Here is a 13,554-nt window from a genome sequence, read left to right on the forward strand (position 1 = left end):
TGTCGGCACGGCTGGAGATATGCTTTTAAGTTTTTAACGTTTATTGTAATCACCCACTCTAGTAATTTAGATTTTCGTTAGAAAATAATAATTGATTTTCATTACTCATTAGTGACAGTAATGATTTCACTAAAAAATAAGAAAAATTGAAATCCTTTATTTAGAGATCTAGAAGTGAGTGAGAGAGTAAATTGAACCCGCCGGAGTTTTCTGTCTTTCCGGTAACGTCACGCCGCCGGCAAGAATCATTGATAAAATTTTATTTTTTATTTCTATTTTTTCAGACATAAACAAAAAACAAAAAACACACCCCACGAGCTGAGCGTTGAATAAGTCAGTCTATTGACTCTTTTCCCAAAAGAAAAAAAAAAAAGAATTTTTATTTCTTTCATTAAAAAAATTTCACAAACCAAATTATTAGTTTTCTTCATCACCACCAGCCTAAATCTCATTTCTTAAGGAGACCTAAATCGATCGGTGAAGTCAAAAACCACCAATCCATGGAGGAGAATCGTGGCGATGGTTCCGATTTAGAGACGGCGGAGAAGATAATACTCCGGTGGGATTCAACAACATGTGAAGAAGCTAAAGAGAATCTTATTTTCCAAAGCGGTGGTGATCGAGATGAAGTAGATCGTTACTTACGAGCCGTAGACGAACTCCAAAGACACATCTCTTCAATCTCAGTCTCCGACCAAGTCAAAGCAGCTACCTCAACGATTCAAATCGCCATGGCTAGACTCGAAGACGAGCTGAGAAACATCTTGATCTCTCAGACTTCTACTTTCGAACCTGAAACCCTTCTCCTCGATTCATCCTTGTCTTCTTCCTCTTTCGCTTCTTCCTCACGCACCGAGCTTGACGATGACTACAGCGTAACAACTTGTGACGAAGATGAAGAGCAACAACAACAACAACAAGTGGATCTGGTTCTACCGGAAGGTTCGGATTCCGGTTCACGCCGGTTATCGAGGAGCAGAAGAAGCAATAGCAAATCCACTAGCAGTATACGAGAGATCGATTTTGTATCTCCCGAAGCTGTCTCTGATCTGAGATCGATTGTTCAGAGAATGATCGGAGCTGGCTACTCACGCGAGTGCCTTCAGGTATACGGAAACGTTAGAAAAACCGCCATGGAAACGATGTTTAAGCAGCTAGGGATTGTGAGATTAGGTATTGGAGATGTGCAGAGACTTGACTGGGAAGCTGTTGAAGTCAAGATCAGGAGATGGATCCGTGCGGCTAAAGTTTGCGTTAGAGTAGTCTTCGCTAGCGAGAAGAGACTCTGTGAGCTGATATTTGAAGGAACCGTGGAAGAGACGACATGTTTCATGGAGATTGTCAAAGGCTCTGCTTTGCAGCTTTTCAATTTCCCTGAAGCTATAAGCATTAGTAGAAGATCACCTGAGAAGCTATTCAAGATTCTTGATTTACACGATGCGTTAACAGATTTGTTACCTGATATGGAAGAGATCTTCGATTCGAGTTCATCCGAAGCCATTCTTGTTCAAGCTACAGAGATACAATCAAGATTAGCTGAAGCAGCGAGAGGTATACTCACTGAGTTTGAGAACGCTGTGTTTCGTGAGCCTTCTGTTGTTCCTGTCCCTGGAGGAACTATACATCCATTGACTAGGTATGTGATGAACTACCTCAACTTGATCTCTGACTATAAAGAAACGTTGATTGATCTCATCATGACCAAACCATGTCGTGGTTTGGAATGTACCAATGATAGAAACAATCCCGATATGGATATCTCTCAGCTTGAAGGGATATCTCCGTTAGCTTTGCATATGATTTGGACTATGGTGATGCTACAGTTTAATCTTGAAGAGAAGTCTGTGCACTACAAAGATGAACCTTTGTCTCACATCTTCGTCATGAACAATGTCCATTACATAGTTCAGAAGGTGAAAAGCTCTCCGGAGCTAATGGAGTTGATTGGGGACAAGTATGTAAGAAAGCTTACCGGGATATTTAGACAGGCAGCTACCAAGTATCAGAGAGCCACGTGGGTCAGAGTTCTGAATAGCTTGAGAGATGAAGGATTACATGTGAGCGGAAGCTTCTCTTCTGGTGTATCGAAAAGTGCTTTAAGAGAGAGGTTTAAAGCTTTCAATACAATGTTTGAAGAGGTTCATAGGATTCAGTCGACATGGTTGGTTCCAGATACTCAGCTTAGAGAAGAACTCAGAATATCTCTATCGGAGCATCTTATACCTGCTTATAGATCATTTCTTGGAAGATTCAGGGGACATATAGAGAGTGGAAGACATTCGGAAAACTACTTGAAATACTCTGTTGAAAATCTTGAAACTGCAGTGTTGGATTTCTTCGAAGGATATACCACAGCTCCACATTTGAGACGGTCTCAGTGAAAGAAGAAGATTGGAAAAAACCATAAAGGTTTCCTTTTTGGTTTCCCACATTAGAATTTTTTAGCCATATATATCATTCTTTGAATTCTTTCCATTTTCATGTGGCAGTGTTCAGATTGTTCTCCAGCTTCTGGTGAATAAGTCTCTCACTCTTTTGTACTTGTAAGCATATTTATTTGTTGTGTGTTGTTTGTTTGTTGCCAAATTTTCAATACTCTCTCGATTGTTGATATAAATGTTTGATTTTTGTATTTTGTGACTTTTGATGTACTAGTTCCTTCATAAATGCACTGTACTAGTTCCTTCATAATTGCAGTTTGATTTCTTCTCAGTCATTAATAATCACAAGGTTTATCCTAATCCCAACAACACAAATGGTGTTAATTAAAAAGATCAGTGACAAAATGGTTATAGCAGCAGAAACGTAAATCTTGGTTACAAAAGGAACATGGGAGAACAGAGGCCACCACCAAATTATGGAGGAGCACTGGCACATTCTAACTTGTGGTTCTTCAAGCATGTTCAAAAGCTACCGTCCCATATTTTTTACACTTTTTATAGCACCAACATAAACCAAAAGCATCAGTCATAAGTGTAAGAATATATTTTAGGGATCGATCTCATCCCAAATCAGAGCACATTACTCTTGTCATCTCTTATATCCAGGTTTGTCTTGTGTAGCCTAATACAAATACCTATGTTTAGGTTTGAATTCATCTTTAAAATGAGTTGATATGAGGTAGAGACGGATTGATGGTGGTGCATAATATGAGGTAAATTACGGTATGAGAATCTGTCAATTGTTAAAAACTTTATGAATGAGATAAATGGTTTGAAGTTTAAACCAATTCTTTTGATACTATAATAATCCTAAAAGAAATGGTTTGAACCAATCTAGTTAAACATTAAAAGTATCTACGAACCTTGTTTGGTGAATTGGTGATTATCTTCTCGAAGAAGGCAAAGCGATCTGTGATGTGTTGGGAACAATAATTAGAGAAAGTTCGTGTCGAGGGTTTCTTGCACGCTTTAACTATTAGTACACGTGGCTACTCCCCATTTGTTCACTCTCATAATTTTTGGATTCACGAGTGACTGACTGGGTGTCTACACAGCCTGTCCATTTCTGAAGTGTGTCTTACCCGGTTCGGACCAAATAAATTTTAAATTGTTTTCAAGGTTAGATTTTTTGGGGTTTGAAAAATATAAAATTAATCAGTAAAAATATTTGGATAAAAACGCCATCTTGAAAATTATAAATTTAAAACGTAAGTATTTCTAAACTTACGTTTTGCAGGTCAAACTTTAAACATTTGCTGCTAAATAATCAAATTAGTAGTAGTAAAATAATAACAGCTTAGCTGGCGATGACAAAAAAATATTACTGGCATTAGCATTGTTGACTGGTAGTAATTTCCTACACACTGGCAGCGATATAATTGGCCTAAAACATATGCTTACGTGGAATATTAACTAACAAATCAACATTTGTCTTATTATTCTCCTTTTGGTTATTATTGTTTTAATATCTATGGTCGACCCACAAGGCCACACAACAAATGATTGTGTTGAAGAGTCTCTTAAGAAATTTACACATTTCCTTTAAATTTCGACGATCGCTCAGCTCTCTCCAAGAATCAAATATTTTCTCTCCTTGATCAAAACAAAAATCTCTCTTCTTTCTCCTCGTCTCCACCAAAACAAAACCTCCACTTGTGATTTGATAAAAAGTTGAAGCAAAAAGAAAATATATATATATATATATATATATATATCCTCAAGATTATGAATTTTGTGTCTTGCTTGGTTTGAACTTTCAAGTTCCTCTTGTTAGAAGAAAAAATGATTTTGTTTTGTGAGCTCTTCTACAGCGAAGTTCAAGTTGCAGAGTGGGAGAAAGAGAGATAGGTTTTATATAGTAAACTCTTTTACATACATACATATCTAACATACACAAACTATACATATATATAGATAGATATCATTACACTTTACACAACAGATTCGGAGTACGAAAAGGTTAGTTATGTTATAAAGATGAATCAGATTCGTCTTGTCTTTTTTTAATTTAGTCTCTGTCTTTTTTTAATTTATAAAATGGCTAACTTTGATGTTTCTTTCTTTTGATAACAGAGACATATGGCTACGAATTTAATGACGATCAACGAGTCAAAGCCGTCGGAGATAGAATTCGCGAGATGCGAATGTTGCTGTATGACGGAGGAATACACGGCGGTTTATATCGAAACCGTTCGGAATCTTTACGCGGGAAATTTTATCTGCGGTCTCTGTTCCGAAGCCGTAAAGTACGAGATGTTTCGTTGGGGTAATAAAAAAGAGAGACGAATCGGACTCGACGAGGCTTTGGCGGTTCACATGAAGTTATGCGGCGAGTTTGTTGCTTCGCTGTCTCCGAAGAAGGTTGATTTAATATCGGCGATCGGAGAAATGTTCAGGAGAAGACTGATTCTGAACTTGCCGCTGAGTGTCGTGGCGTCAGCAGCGACGACGGCGTCTCCGAGGAGTGTTGCGGCTATAGACGGTGGGGAGATTTGTGCTGCGGCGGTGATCGGTGGTGGAGGTGGAAGCTGTTTGCCTGCTTTGTCAGGTGGTGCGTAGATCCGAATATTCTATTTCCGGAGAGGTATCTAATGGAATAGAGACGAAGAAGGAAAGTGTGTGCGCGCGCGCGGCGCGAGTGTGAGATCTTCTCGAGAAGGTTGTTGGAAATATTTGTTTATTTAAAATCCGAAGAAAATATAAAATTAATTAAAATGAAATGTACAGAAAAAAAAATTCGAGAAGTTTAGGTATCGGTTCGTTTGACTGTGTACTTTGATATAATATGACCATGTCAATTTGTTAATATGAGTGATTATTTTTTATATACCTCAAGAGGAGTGGTTTGACTATAAGTGGGTGTATTTAATTTGATATTTAAAATAATTTATAAATTTATAAATTATATGTTATTCTTAAAAATGTACTGTTATTCAAAATAGTTTGTATATTTCGATTACTTGAAAACTCAAATTACTTGGAATATTAGATTGAATACACCCTCTATGTATATATGTTTTTTCATAGGCTAAGATTGTGTGTGACAACGGACAACTACTATGATTAATAAGAAAAAAAATGAGAAATATTAGCTCCGATAATAATACTGGATAGTTTCGTAATGCAATAAATTATACAATGATAATAAAAATTTAAACAACGAAAATTTCAGAACTAAATTATTTCAAAAGTTATGTCAATTGGATATCATTTATGAGGTAGTATAATGTTATAAGAAATTATATATCCATTTATTTGCATAATGTGATTTTTAGTATTTTTGTTTGCTTGAAAAGCAAATTTATATAAAAACTAGGTCTGGCCATAAAATCTGAATCCGAAAATCAGAACCGTATCCGAACAGAAATAAGCGAACCGATATTAAGGAAATAACCGATCGGTTCTTGGCTTTCATTATTTTGGATATTATATATTATCCGATCCAAGCCGATATCCAATAGATATCGAATATAACCGAACATATAAAAAATAGTTTGATATTCTGATAGATATGTCTCATATAGAAAATAGTTCGAATATAACCGAACATGTGAGAAAGTAGGTCAGAGTGCTATTCTCCCTATCTTTTATGTATTTGTATGGTTTTATGATAACCTTATCATTTACTTAATTTCTATCTTTTTTTAATACTCCATTAGTATGGTTATTTGGATACAATATGATTAAAAAGTATTCGAATAAAACATTGTCCAATAACTTTTGGCTTAATTTTGGTCATCGATAATCATATCCGAACCGATCCGAAATGTGAATTATCTGAACCGAAACCGATCCGAATTTTATAAATACCCGAATGGATGGTAGAGTCAATATCCAAAAAATCCAAAATCCAAAAAATCCATCCGATATCCGAAGGTCCAGGCCTAATAAAAACAATGGAGATTTCTTTTAATTGATTAATGTCTTCTATAATCGCACTAAAAACGTCATAATGAAATCAATTGAAACCGTCATAATTGTTAGTTCACAATTATTGTTGACATTATTAGTATTTGCTTAAAATCGTTTTCTTGATTAAGTGGATCCGTTTAGCCATTACGACCTTGCATGTGCAAATGCCTAATGGATTATTATTGATAAGATTACTCGTACAGTCAGGTTGGATTTTGTAGGACCTAATTATTTCTACTCTAATTAAAGTCTTCAATAATCATTAATCCATATCGTGAAAATAGAGGAAGAAGATTCCAGGTTCCACTAATTTTAAATTCTCGAAACAAAGGAATTGGACAACAAATTTAGCCGACTTCCACGAAATAAACGTTTGCATCACTATAAACGAATAATGCGTTGTATTATGCGGTACAAACGTATTCAAAGAGATCATTTTCATGTATCTTACGTGTACTTGGGAATTTTCTTGTTTATTTAAGTTGACATAAAAATAACATATACTATTTATTACTTGTGTATATTATTTGATAATTATGCTGCACATAAGAGGTATGGTATACAAACCGTTCTTTGTATACCTATCTATTCAGCATCAGCATCTTGAAATGGTATATGACTGATAACATCAGGAAACGATTTTTTATTACACCCATGATTAGTCCCGACTAATCATTATCTTAAACTTTAATCAGATTAATCTTTAAATTAATAGTCGAAATAACTTTTTTAAGTATTATTATTGCGATTTATCATTTTTAAAGTTAAAAAAAAAACGCATACAATACAAGCATCCGAAATTGGAGACAATATAACATTAAACCCGGTAAATCTCTCAGAACTTAACCGAAGTTGATGCCTTGCGCTAGAGGTAACTCGTTCCCATAGTTGATCGTACTGTCAAAAGATTAAGTGGACCGTTTCAACGAATCTAAAATCAAAAACATAAACCGGAAACTAAGAAGAGAAGAGATGAAGGAGTAGAATTTTACCAAGTGGACCGACGCATGTACTGTTTCCATGAGTCGCTTCCAGCTTCACGACCACCACCAGTCGCTTTCTCGCCACCAAAAGCTCCGCCAATCTCAGCTCCATTCGTCGGTATGTTCACATTCACGATGCCACAATCGCTTCCCAGTGGTCTAGTAGTCAAACCAACACAGTGAAAAAAGTAAACTTGACTTGAAAGATTGAGGAGTTGTTTTTTTTTCACTTCTTATATAGCACTTACCCGATCCACTTGAAGATGTTTTCGGGTTTGCGAGTGAATATTGAACTGCTTAGACCTTGAGGAACCGAGTTGTTTATCGCAACAGCTTCTTCAAAGGACTGTCCCCAAAAAAAGTAAAAAAAATTAAGGTCTATTCCTGAAGAAAGTGGATGATGTTAGAGAGTTTTTACTACCTTAAACTTTAGAACATAGAGAACCGGAGCAAAGAGCTCTTCTTTAACAACAGCAGCATCTGCTGATATCTCTATTATCGTAGGCTCCACAAAGTTTCCTTCACCTTCAACTGCTTTACCGCCCGTTAGTATTTTACCGCCCTGCAAATGCAAGAGAAAAGTGAAAGTTGGTAAGGTTTAACATTATTAGCTGTTGTATATTATATTGCAACGCATAGAATGTGAGGTACTTGCCTGGGATTTGATGACTTCGATTCCTTTCTCAAAGTTCTTCTTTGATTTAGGAGTATGTAATGGTCCCAACAATGTCCCTTTCTCAAGAGGATTACCGATTTTGACTTGTTTGTATGAAGGAATCAGTTGCTCAAGTACTTTTTCGTAGATACTCTCATGCAAAAGCTTAAAAAAACAAGAACAACATTTAAAGCATTAAGCAAAAGGAAAGGTAGTAGCAACAAAGCTATAAGGGGATTAACAAATTTTACCAGCCTACGGCAAGTTGTACAACGTTGACCTGCCGTTCCAACAGCAGCAAACAGAACAGATCGAGCCGCTAACTGTATGTCAGCATCATCCATGACTATGATTGCATTGTTTCCACTCAATTCAAGCAATGTTTTTCCGGACCTTGCACTCACTGTTTGTTGCACCGTTAAACCCACCTGTGCATAATCAAAATATTCAAACAGGAGACAGTGAAGAGCAGGCTCACTTGGGTAGTGTATTATAGTAAAAGTAGTACCTGGGAGCTTCCAGTAAAGGATACTAAGGGAATGCGTTTGTCTTTGGCTATTGCTTCACCAATTTCAGCCCCACCACACATGGCCGTAAAAATGGCACCTGGTAGATTGTTCTTCTCTAAAACTTCTGCCACTAGCTTGGTCATTGCAATAGTTATCAACGGTGTAGTTGGAGCACCTTTCCTGTGGAATCACATGTGTTAACTACACTAATCAAACCAAAAGAGAATTTTTATGGTCAACATTAATGTTATGTCACTATTATGCACACTCTCAACATTATGTCATCTAGGAAACGTTTATGCAACATTGACGATTAGGTAGAGAATAGATAGTAACTGTAAACACTATATCGTTAATTTCAGGTTCTTATATAGTACTTTAACCCCTTAAAGCAGCTACAAGGGTGAATTTCAGAGCACTATTCAGAGGCAAATTTCGTTATTTACCAGACAACACAGTTACCGCAGACCAGTGCAATACAAGCATTCCAACCTGCAATAACACAAAATTGTAGATATACTACAGGAAAGACACACACAAAATTTCGTATTGCATTGAAATTGTGACAAAAGACTTACCAAGTACAGCACATGGGAAATTAAAAGCTGTGATAACACCAACAATGCCAAGAGGATTCCACATCTGTGTTACAATATCCAAGCAGTATGTTAATACTGCTGCCCACAGAGAAGTATAATACTAGTACATAAATCCTAGGAAAGAAACTTGCAATCACCTCCAACATCATGTGTTCAGGGCCTGAAACGAAGAAATGATACGAGTTTAGAAGATCAATCTTTCGGTAAGATATGGAAAACAGGAAAACAAGTATCTCCAAATCCAAGTGCCTTAAAAGGAGAAATTTGACTTCAAATATAAGTAATCTAGGAGAACATTTGTTATACTAGAAGAAGGCAGAACTCACGTTCTGAAGGTATGACGGAACCATTGAGTTGTCGGCTCAAACCCACAGCAAAATCACACATGTCAATCACTTCCTGCAAAGGTTGCACTAAATGTGTTACTTGAAGCCGTTTAAGAAAGATGCTGCTCAGTTTGATAGTAGTAGCATATCATATGCTCCCCTTTTTTTTGTAAAATGTGTCACAGAGTTATCACTAAAAAATGTGTTGAAAGCATAATTATTTTTCAAAACGCTTAGCAGAGCAAACATAGAGTACCTGAACTTCACCAATACCTTCAGCAAGGATCTTTCCCATTTCAAGTGAAAGAAGACGACCAAGATAGTCAAGTTTTGATCTAAGTGCATCTCCAATCTGTCTCACAATATCACCTCTCTTTGGAGCCGTAACCTATACCAACATATCCCGTAAGCAATTTTGCCTTTCAAAAGAATTTGGAAAACCATACGCTTAATGAAGAAGTTAAGTGAAAATGAAAACCTGCATCCATATCTTAGCAGCTTCCTCACAAGCTTTCAAACCTTGCTCGTAATCTTCTAAAGAAGCTTCCACAACTTGTGCAATTGGCTGCATCAGTCAAAAAGTGATTACTGAGCAAAACTAAACCAAATTAAATCCACAAACAAGAATCAGAGATCTAAGTCACTCTCTGAACACAGAACCTGATTGTCAGCAGGATTGAGAGTGGAAACAAGAGGTCCGTTAGCTTGCCATTTGCCAGCAACGTAACAACCTAAGTTGTGAGAAGACAACCCAATCTCACTCAGAAACTCGTACTCTTTCTTGTTCGCTGAACCCATCTCTCTCTTTCTCTATCTGCACAATCATGGAATAAAAGAATGAAATTGATTGTAACGACAACCCCCAAAGAGAACTCCTCAAAGATCAGAGAAAATTAATCACCTTGATCGTATCGAAGAAGAAGTGAGGCTTCGGGTTTAGCTTTGATCACGGAAGGCTTAAATAAAAGGGAGTGAGAGAAAGAGAGAGAGACGTGTACGTCTTTGGTTAAAAGAGAGAGCTTCAATAACAACGACTGATTGATTATTGGACTGAAGGCGATAGCTGAGCTGCTGTGTTCATCCTTTACCACTTCCACTTTTACGTTTTTGGCGTATCTATATTAATAAATGGTTTTGCCACGTGTCCTACGCTTTTCGTTTTCCGGGCCGGAATCAGAGTTCTTTGTTGTTGTTATCGCCATTGCCACGTTTACCATCCTTTTTGTATTTTTCTTTACCAGGCCTGTTAATGGCCCGGCCCATTAAATTATTCAAACCGGTTTAACATTTGGTTTTCCGGGTAAGCTAAAAAAAAAAAAACTTTCCCGTTTGACTTTGGTATTAAGTATTAACAACGAGTTCAGTTCCGGATCAAATCAACCCACCCGATTAGGATTCTAATTAACCAAGTAAAGGATCCGACGGACACTAGTGATTCTTCACCGATCGATTCGATTTTGCCGTGAGGAGAACAAGCTTTGCTGATCGCAGATCACGACGATTCATTTCGGTGAGCAACTCAACCTTTGGATTCAATCCAAACCCAGAATCCAAGGGTTTCCAAAAAATTCACACTTTTGTTTGGAAACCCTAGGCTCTGGTTCGTTTCTGGATCATCTATGGTGGGTAAATTGTTCTGTTGATACGAGACAAGGTTTTGGATTTGGAGGAGAATGAGAGCTGTGAATTTCATGTATAGCTCGAGCAATCCCAGATTTCGCGGGGTTTTCAATGGGCTTTGCGCTGTAATTATATTCATCTTCTTCTTTGATCAGAGCGGTATACTCAGGAACCCTTTATTAAAGAATCTGTCTTTAGTTGATGCTAGTGGTAGAGGAACTGTTTCCCAATGTCAGTTTAGTAATGGGTTTAGCAAGTTTACTGTAACTCGTCGACATATGAGTGAAGTTGATGACACTCATGGTTCTTCTGGTTATAATAATAACACCTTGAGTGGTAGTGGTGGTGGTGGTGATAGTACTACTGTATCGTGCTCTGGGTTACATGAACACAGAGGTTATGCTGATGAATGTGAGTTCTTGAAATCAAACCCGGTATGTTCTCCAGATGGGTTCTTTGATTACCTCAACTTCTTTTATTGCTCTTGCGGAGAGTTTAGGATATTGGGTTATGTTGTGTTAGGGGTGTGGCTTGTGGCTCTCTTTTATCTGTTGGGTAACACTGCTGCAGATTACTTCTGCTGTTCGTTGGAGAAGCTTTCTAAGCTTTTGAAGTTGCCTCCAACTGTTGCTGGTGTTACTCTACTTCCGCTTGGTAACGGAGCCCCTGATGTGTTTGCCAGTATAGCTGCTTTTGTTGGTTCGGATAAAGGGGAAGTTGGTCTTAACAGCGTCTTGGGTGGTGCGGTGTTTGTGACTTGTATTGTTGTTGGGATTGTTTCGCTTTGTGTTGCGGATAAAGAAGTTAAGATCGATAAGAAATGTTTCATCAGGGATTTGAGCTTCTTCCTTTTCACATTGGTGGCTTTGATGGTGATTTTGATGGTTGGTAAAGTGACAGTGGGTATCGCCATTGCCTTTGTCTCTATCTATGTGTTATATGCTTCTCTTGTTGCTGCAAATGAGATTTTGAGGAAACATTCAAGGAGGTTGAAGCTGGATTCTTTTATGCCTTTGCTCCCGATGCAAGGAAGTGTGTTTTCCCCAAGTGTTGAAGAAGATATTCCTATGTACAGCCCCTTGCTAGAACTTGACACCGAGGAAGGTCCACCTAAGCTGCATGATTCTCTACCACAGTGGATGTGGGCTACAAATGTAGCCATCTATTCAAATCATTTCGCAAAAGCAAATGCAAATGATGAAGAAAGACCTCCATGGGGATGGACTGAAGACGGTGCAGAAGTCGAGAGCTCGTTATGTTTGAAAGTCACATCCATGCTTGAAATGCCATTGACTGTTCCTAGACGGTTAACAATCCCTTTAATCGAGGAAGATAGCTGGTCAAAGACGTACGCTGTGGCTAGTGTCTCATTAGCTCCTGTCCTACTCTCCTTTCTTTGGAGCAGCCAAAATGATACGAGTCTTCAAGCTAGCATTGTAGCTTACCTTATCGGTATTGCGATTGGAACTACTCTTGGATTTCTTGCATACAAAAACACAGAGCTAGATCGTCCGCCTCAAAGATACTTGATCCCTTGGGTACTAGGTGGATTCATCATGAGCATTGTATGGTTCTACATGATTGCAAACGAACTTGTTGCTCTTTTGGTTACATTTGGTGGAATCTATGGAATCAACCCGTCGATACTTGGTCTAACCGTACTTGCTTGGGGAAACTCAATGGGTGACTTAGTGTCAAACATCGCATTGTCGATGAATGGTGGAGATGGCGTACAAATCGCATTATCAGGTTGCTACGCTGGTCCAATGTTCAACACGCTTGTTGGATTAGGTATGTCGATGTTTCTTGGTGCTTGGTCGAAGAGTCCAGAGACTTACATGATTCCAAAAGACAATAGCTTGTTCTACACTCTTGGATTTCTAATATTTGGTTTGATTTGGGCTCTTGTGATGCTCCCTCGCAACGAGATGCGACCGAGCAAAGTGATGGGCATTGGTCTGATCGCATTGTATCTGATATTTGTCACGTTCAGGCTCAGCTCCGCCATGGGATTCATACCTTGGGCTTCTTGAAACGCCAATGTAACCAGCTCCTGTATTGGCTCCTTATTGTATTCATCATCTAGTTAGAGATATCCCACTGGTTCTGAAGTAAATGTTTGTTTGTATTACATTGAATGTAACTGATAATGAATCTTAGCCATTGGATCTAGGTCGTTGCCTTGGACCGTGTATTCGAAAATGGAGATTGATGGGCCTTGATACTAATGGGCCGAGATTATCAACTCAACTCAATAATGTTGTTTCGCTATCTTCCCAATTGTACATCGTCACGTGGTAGTGCGATATTTTCAGTATCAAACAAAATAATTGTTTATATTATTTAAAATTTTCATGTTACGTAACATACTTTTTATAAAAATAACTTATAACGTGTTGAAGAAAACAAATTATAACAATATTTGTAATCTCGAATAGACGAGTTTAACCAATAATAGTATCATACACTATTTATTATTGCTTAGTTAATAATTAGATTTACTAATCGA

At 37.6% G+C, this 13,554-nt stretch overlaps 4 protein-coding genes across 7 annotated transcripts in view; 3 read left to right on the forward strand and 1 right to left on the reverse strand.

The window, feature by feature from the left end:
- LOC104758758 (exocyst complex component EXO70B1-like) lies at positions 143–2,696 on the forward strand. Its single transcript, XM_010481688.2, has one exon. The coding sequence runs from the start codon at positions 501–503 to the stop codon at positions 2,379–2,381; it is 1,881 nt and encodes a 626-aa protein (XP_010479990.1). The 5' UTR covers positions 143–500; the 3' UTR covers positions 2,382–2,696.
- On the forward strand, positions 3,905–5,270 carry LOC104758759. Its single transcript, XM_010481689.2, has 2 exons — positions 3,905–4,400; positions 4,515–5,270. Exon 2 carries the CDS (start codon positions 4,521–4,523, stop codon positions 4,998–5,000), a length of 480 nt encoding a protein of 159 aa, XP_010479991.1. The 5' UTR covers positions 3,905–4,400; positions 4,515–4,520; the 3' UTR covers positions 5,001–5,270.
- On the reverse strand, positions 7,062–10,486 carry LOC104758760 (aldehyde dehydrogenase family 7 member B4-like). 2 transcript variants are annotated; one of them, XM_010481691.2, is made up of 15 exons: positions 10,327–10,486; positions 10,086–10,233; positions 9,904–9,990; positions 9,682–9,813; positions 9,426–9,498; positions 9,237–9,259; positions 9,079–9,142; positions 8,947–8,992; positions 8,500–8,680; positions 8,243–8,419; positions 7,992–8,156; positions 7,758–7,898; positions 7,585–7,682; positions 7,346–7,495; positions 7,062–7,250 (listed from the first exon to the last, which is right to left on the reverse strand). In XM_010481691.2, exons 2-15 carry the CDS (start codon positions 10,221–10,223, stop codon positions 7,196–7,198), a joined length of 1,530 nt encoding a protein of 509 aa, XP_010479993.1. In that variant the 5' UTR covers positions 10,224–10,233; positions 10,327–10,486; the 3' UTR covers positions 7,062–7,195. The 2 variants fall into 2 exon arrangements, with proteins under 2 accessions (XP_010479993.1, XP_010479994.1); XM_010481692.2 differs by having other exon boundaries at positions 10,086–10,239.
- Positions 10,802–13,554, forward strand: part of LOC104758761 (cation/calcium exchanger 4-like) — a 3,581-nt gene continuing 828 nt past the window's right edge. Inside the window, exon 1 of one of the 3 annotated variants that reach the window (XM_019239777.1) lies at positions 10,802–12,615. In XM_019239777.1, the coding sequence (XP_019095322.1) occupies positions 11,099–12,615 (1,517 nt within the window). In that variant the 5' untranslated portion in view covers positions 10,802–11,098. Of the gene's footprint in view, positions 13,319–13,554 lie in introns of those variants that run through there. The other 2 variants (XM_010481694.2, XM_010481693.2) reach the window with 2 other exon arrangements.

Source organism: Camelina sativa, chromosome 17 (genome assembly GCF_000633955.1).
Source record: "Camelina sativa cultivar DH55 chromosome 17, Cs, whole genome shotgun sequence".
Lineage (NCBI taxonomy): Eukaryota > Viridiplantae > Streptophyta > Magnoliopsida > Brassicales > Brassicaceae > Camelina > Camelina sativa.

What these genes read in the sequence shown, in the direction of transcription:
- LOC104758759 (XM_010481689.2), top strand. Translation starts at nt 4,521, where the DNA reads ATGGCTACGAATTTAATGACGATCAACGAGTCAAAGCCGTCGGAGATA.
- LOC104758758 (XM_010481688.2), top strand. Translation starts at nt 501, where the DNA reads ATGGAGGAGAATCGTGGCGATGGTTCCGATTTAGAGACGGCGGAGAAG.
- LOC104758760 (XM_010481691.2), bottom strand. Translation starts at nt 10,223, where the DNA reads ATGGGTTCAGCGAACAAGAAAGAGTACGAGTTTCTGAGTGAGATTGGG. An exon ending in CTGCTAAGATATGGATGCAG is followed by an intron (nt 9,814 to 9,903) that starts GTTTTCATTTTC and finishes ATGTTGGTATAG; the next exon opens with GTTACGGCTCCAAAGAGAGG. An exon ending in TGCGGTAACTGTGTTGTCTG is followed by an intron (nt 8,681 to 8,946) that starts GTAAATAACGAA and finishes GTGATTCCACAG; the next exon opens with GAAAGGTGCTCCAACTACAC.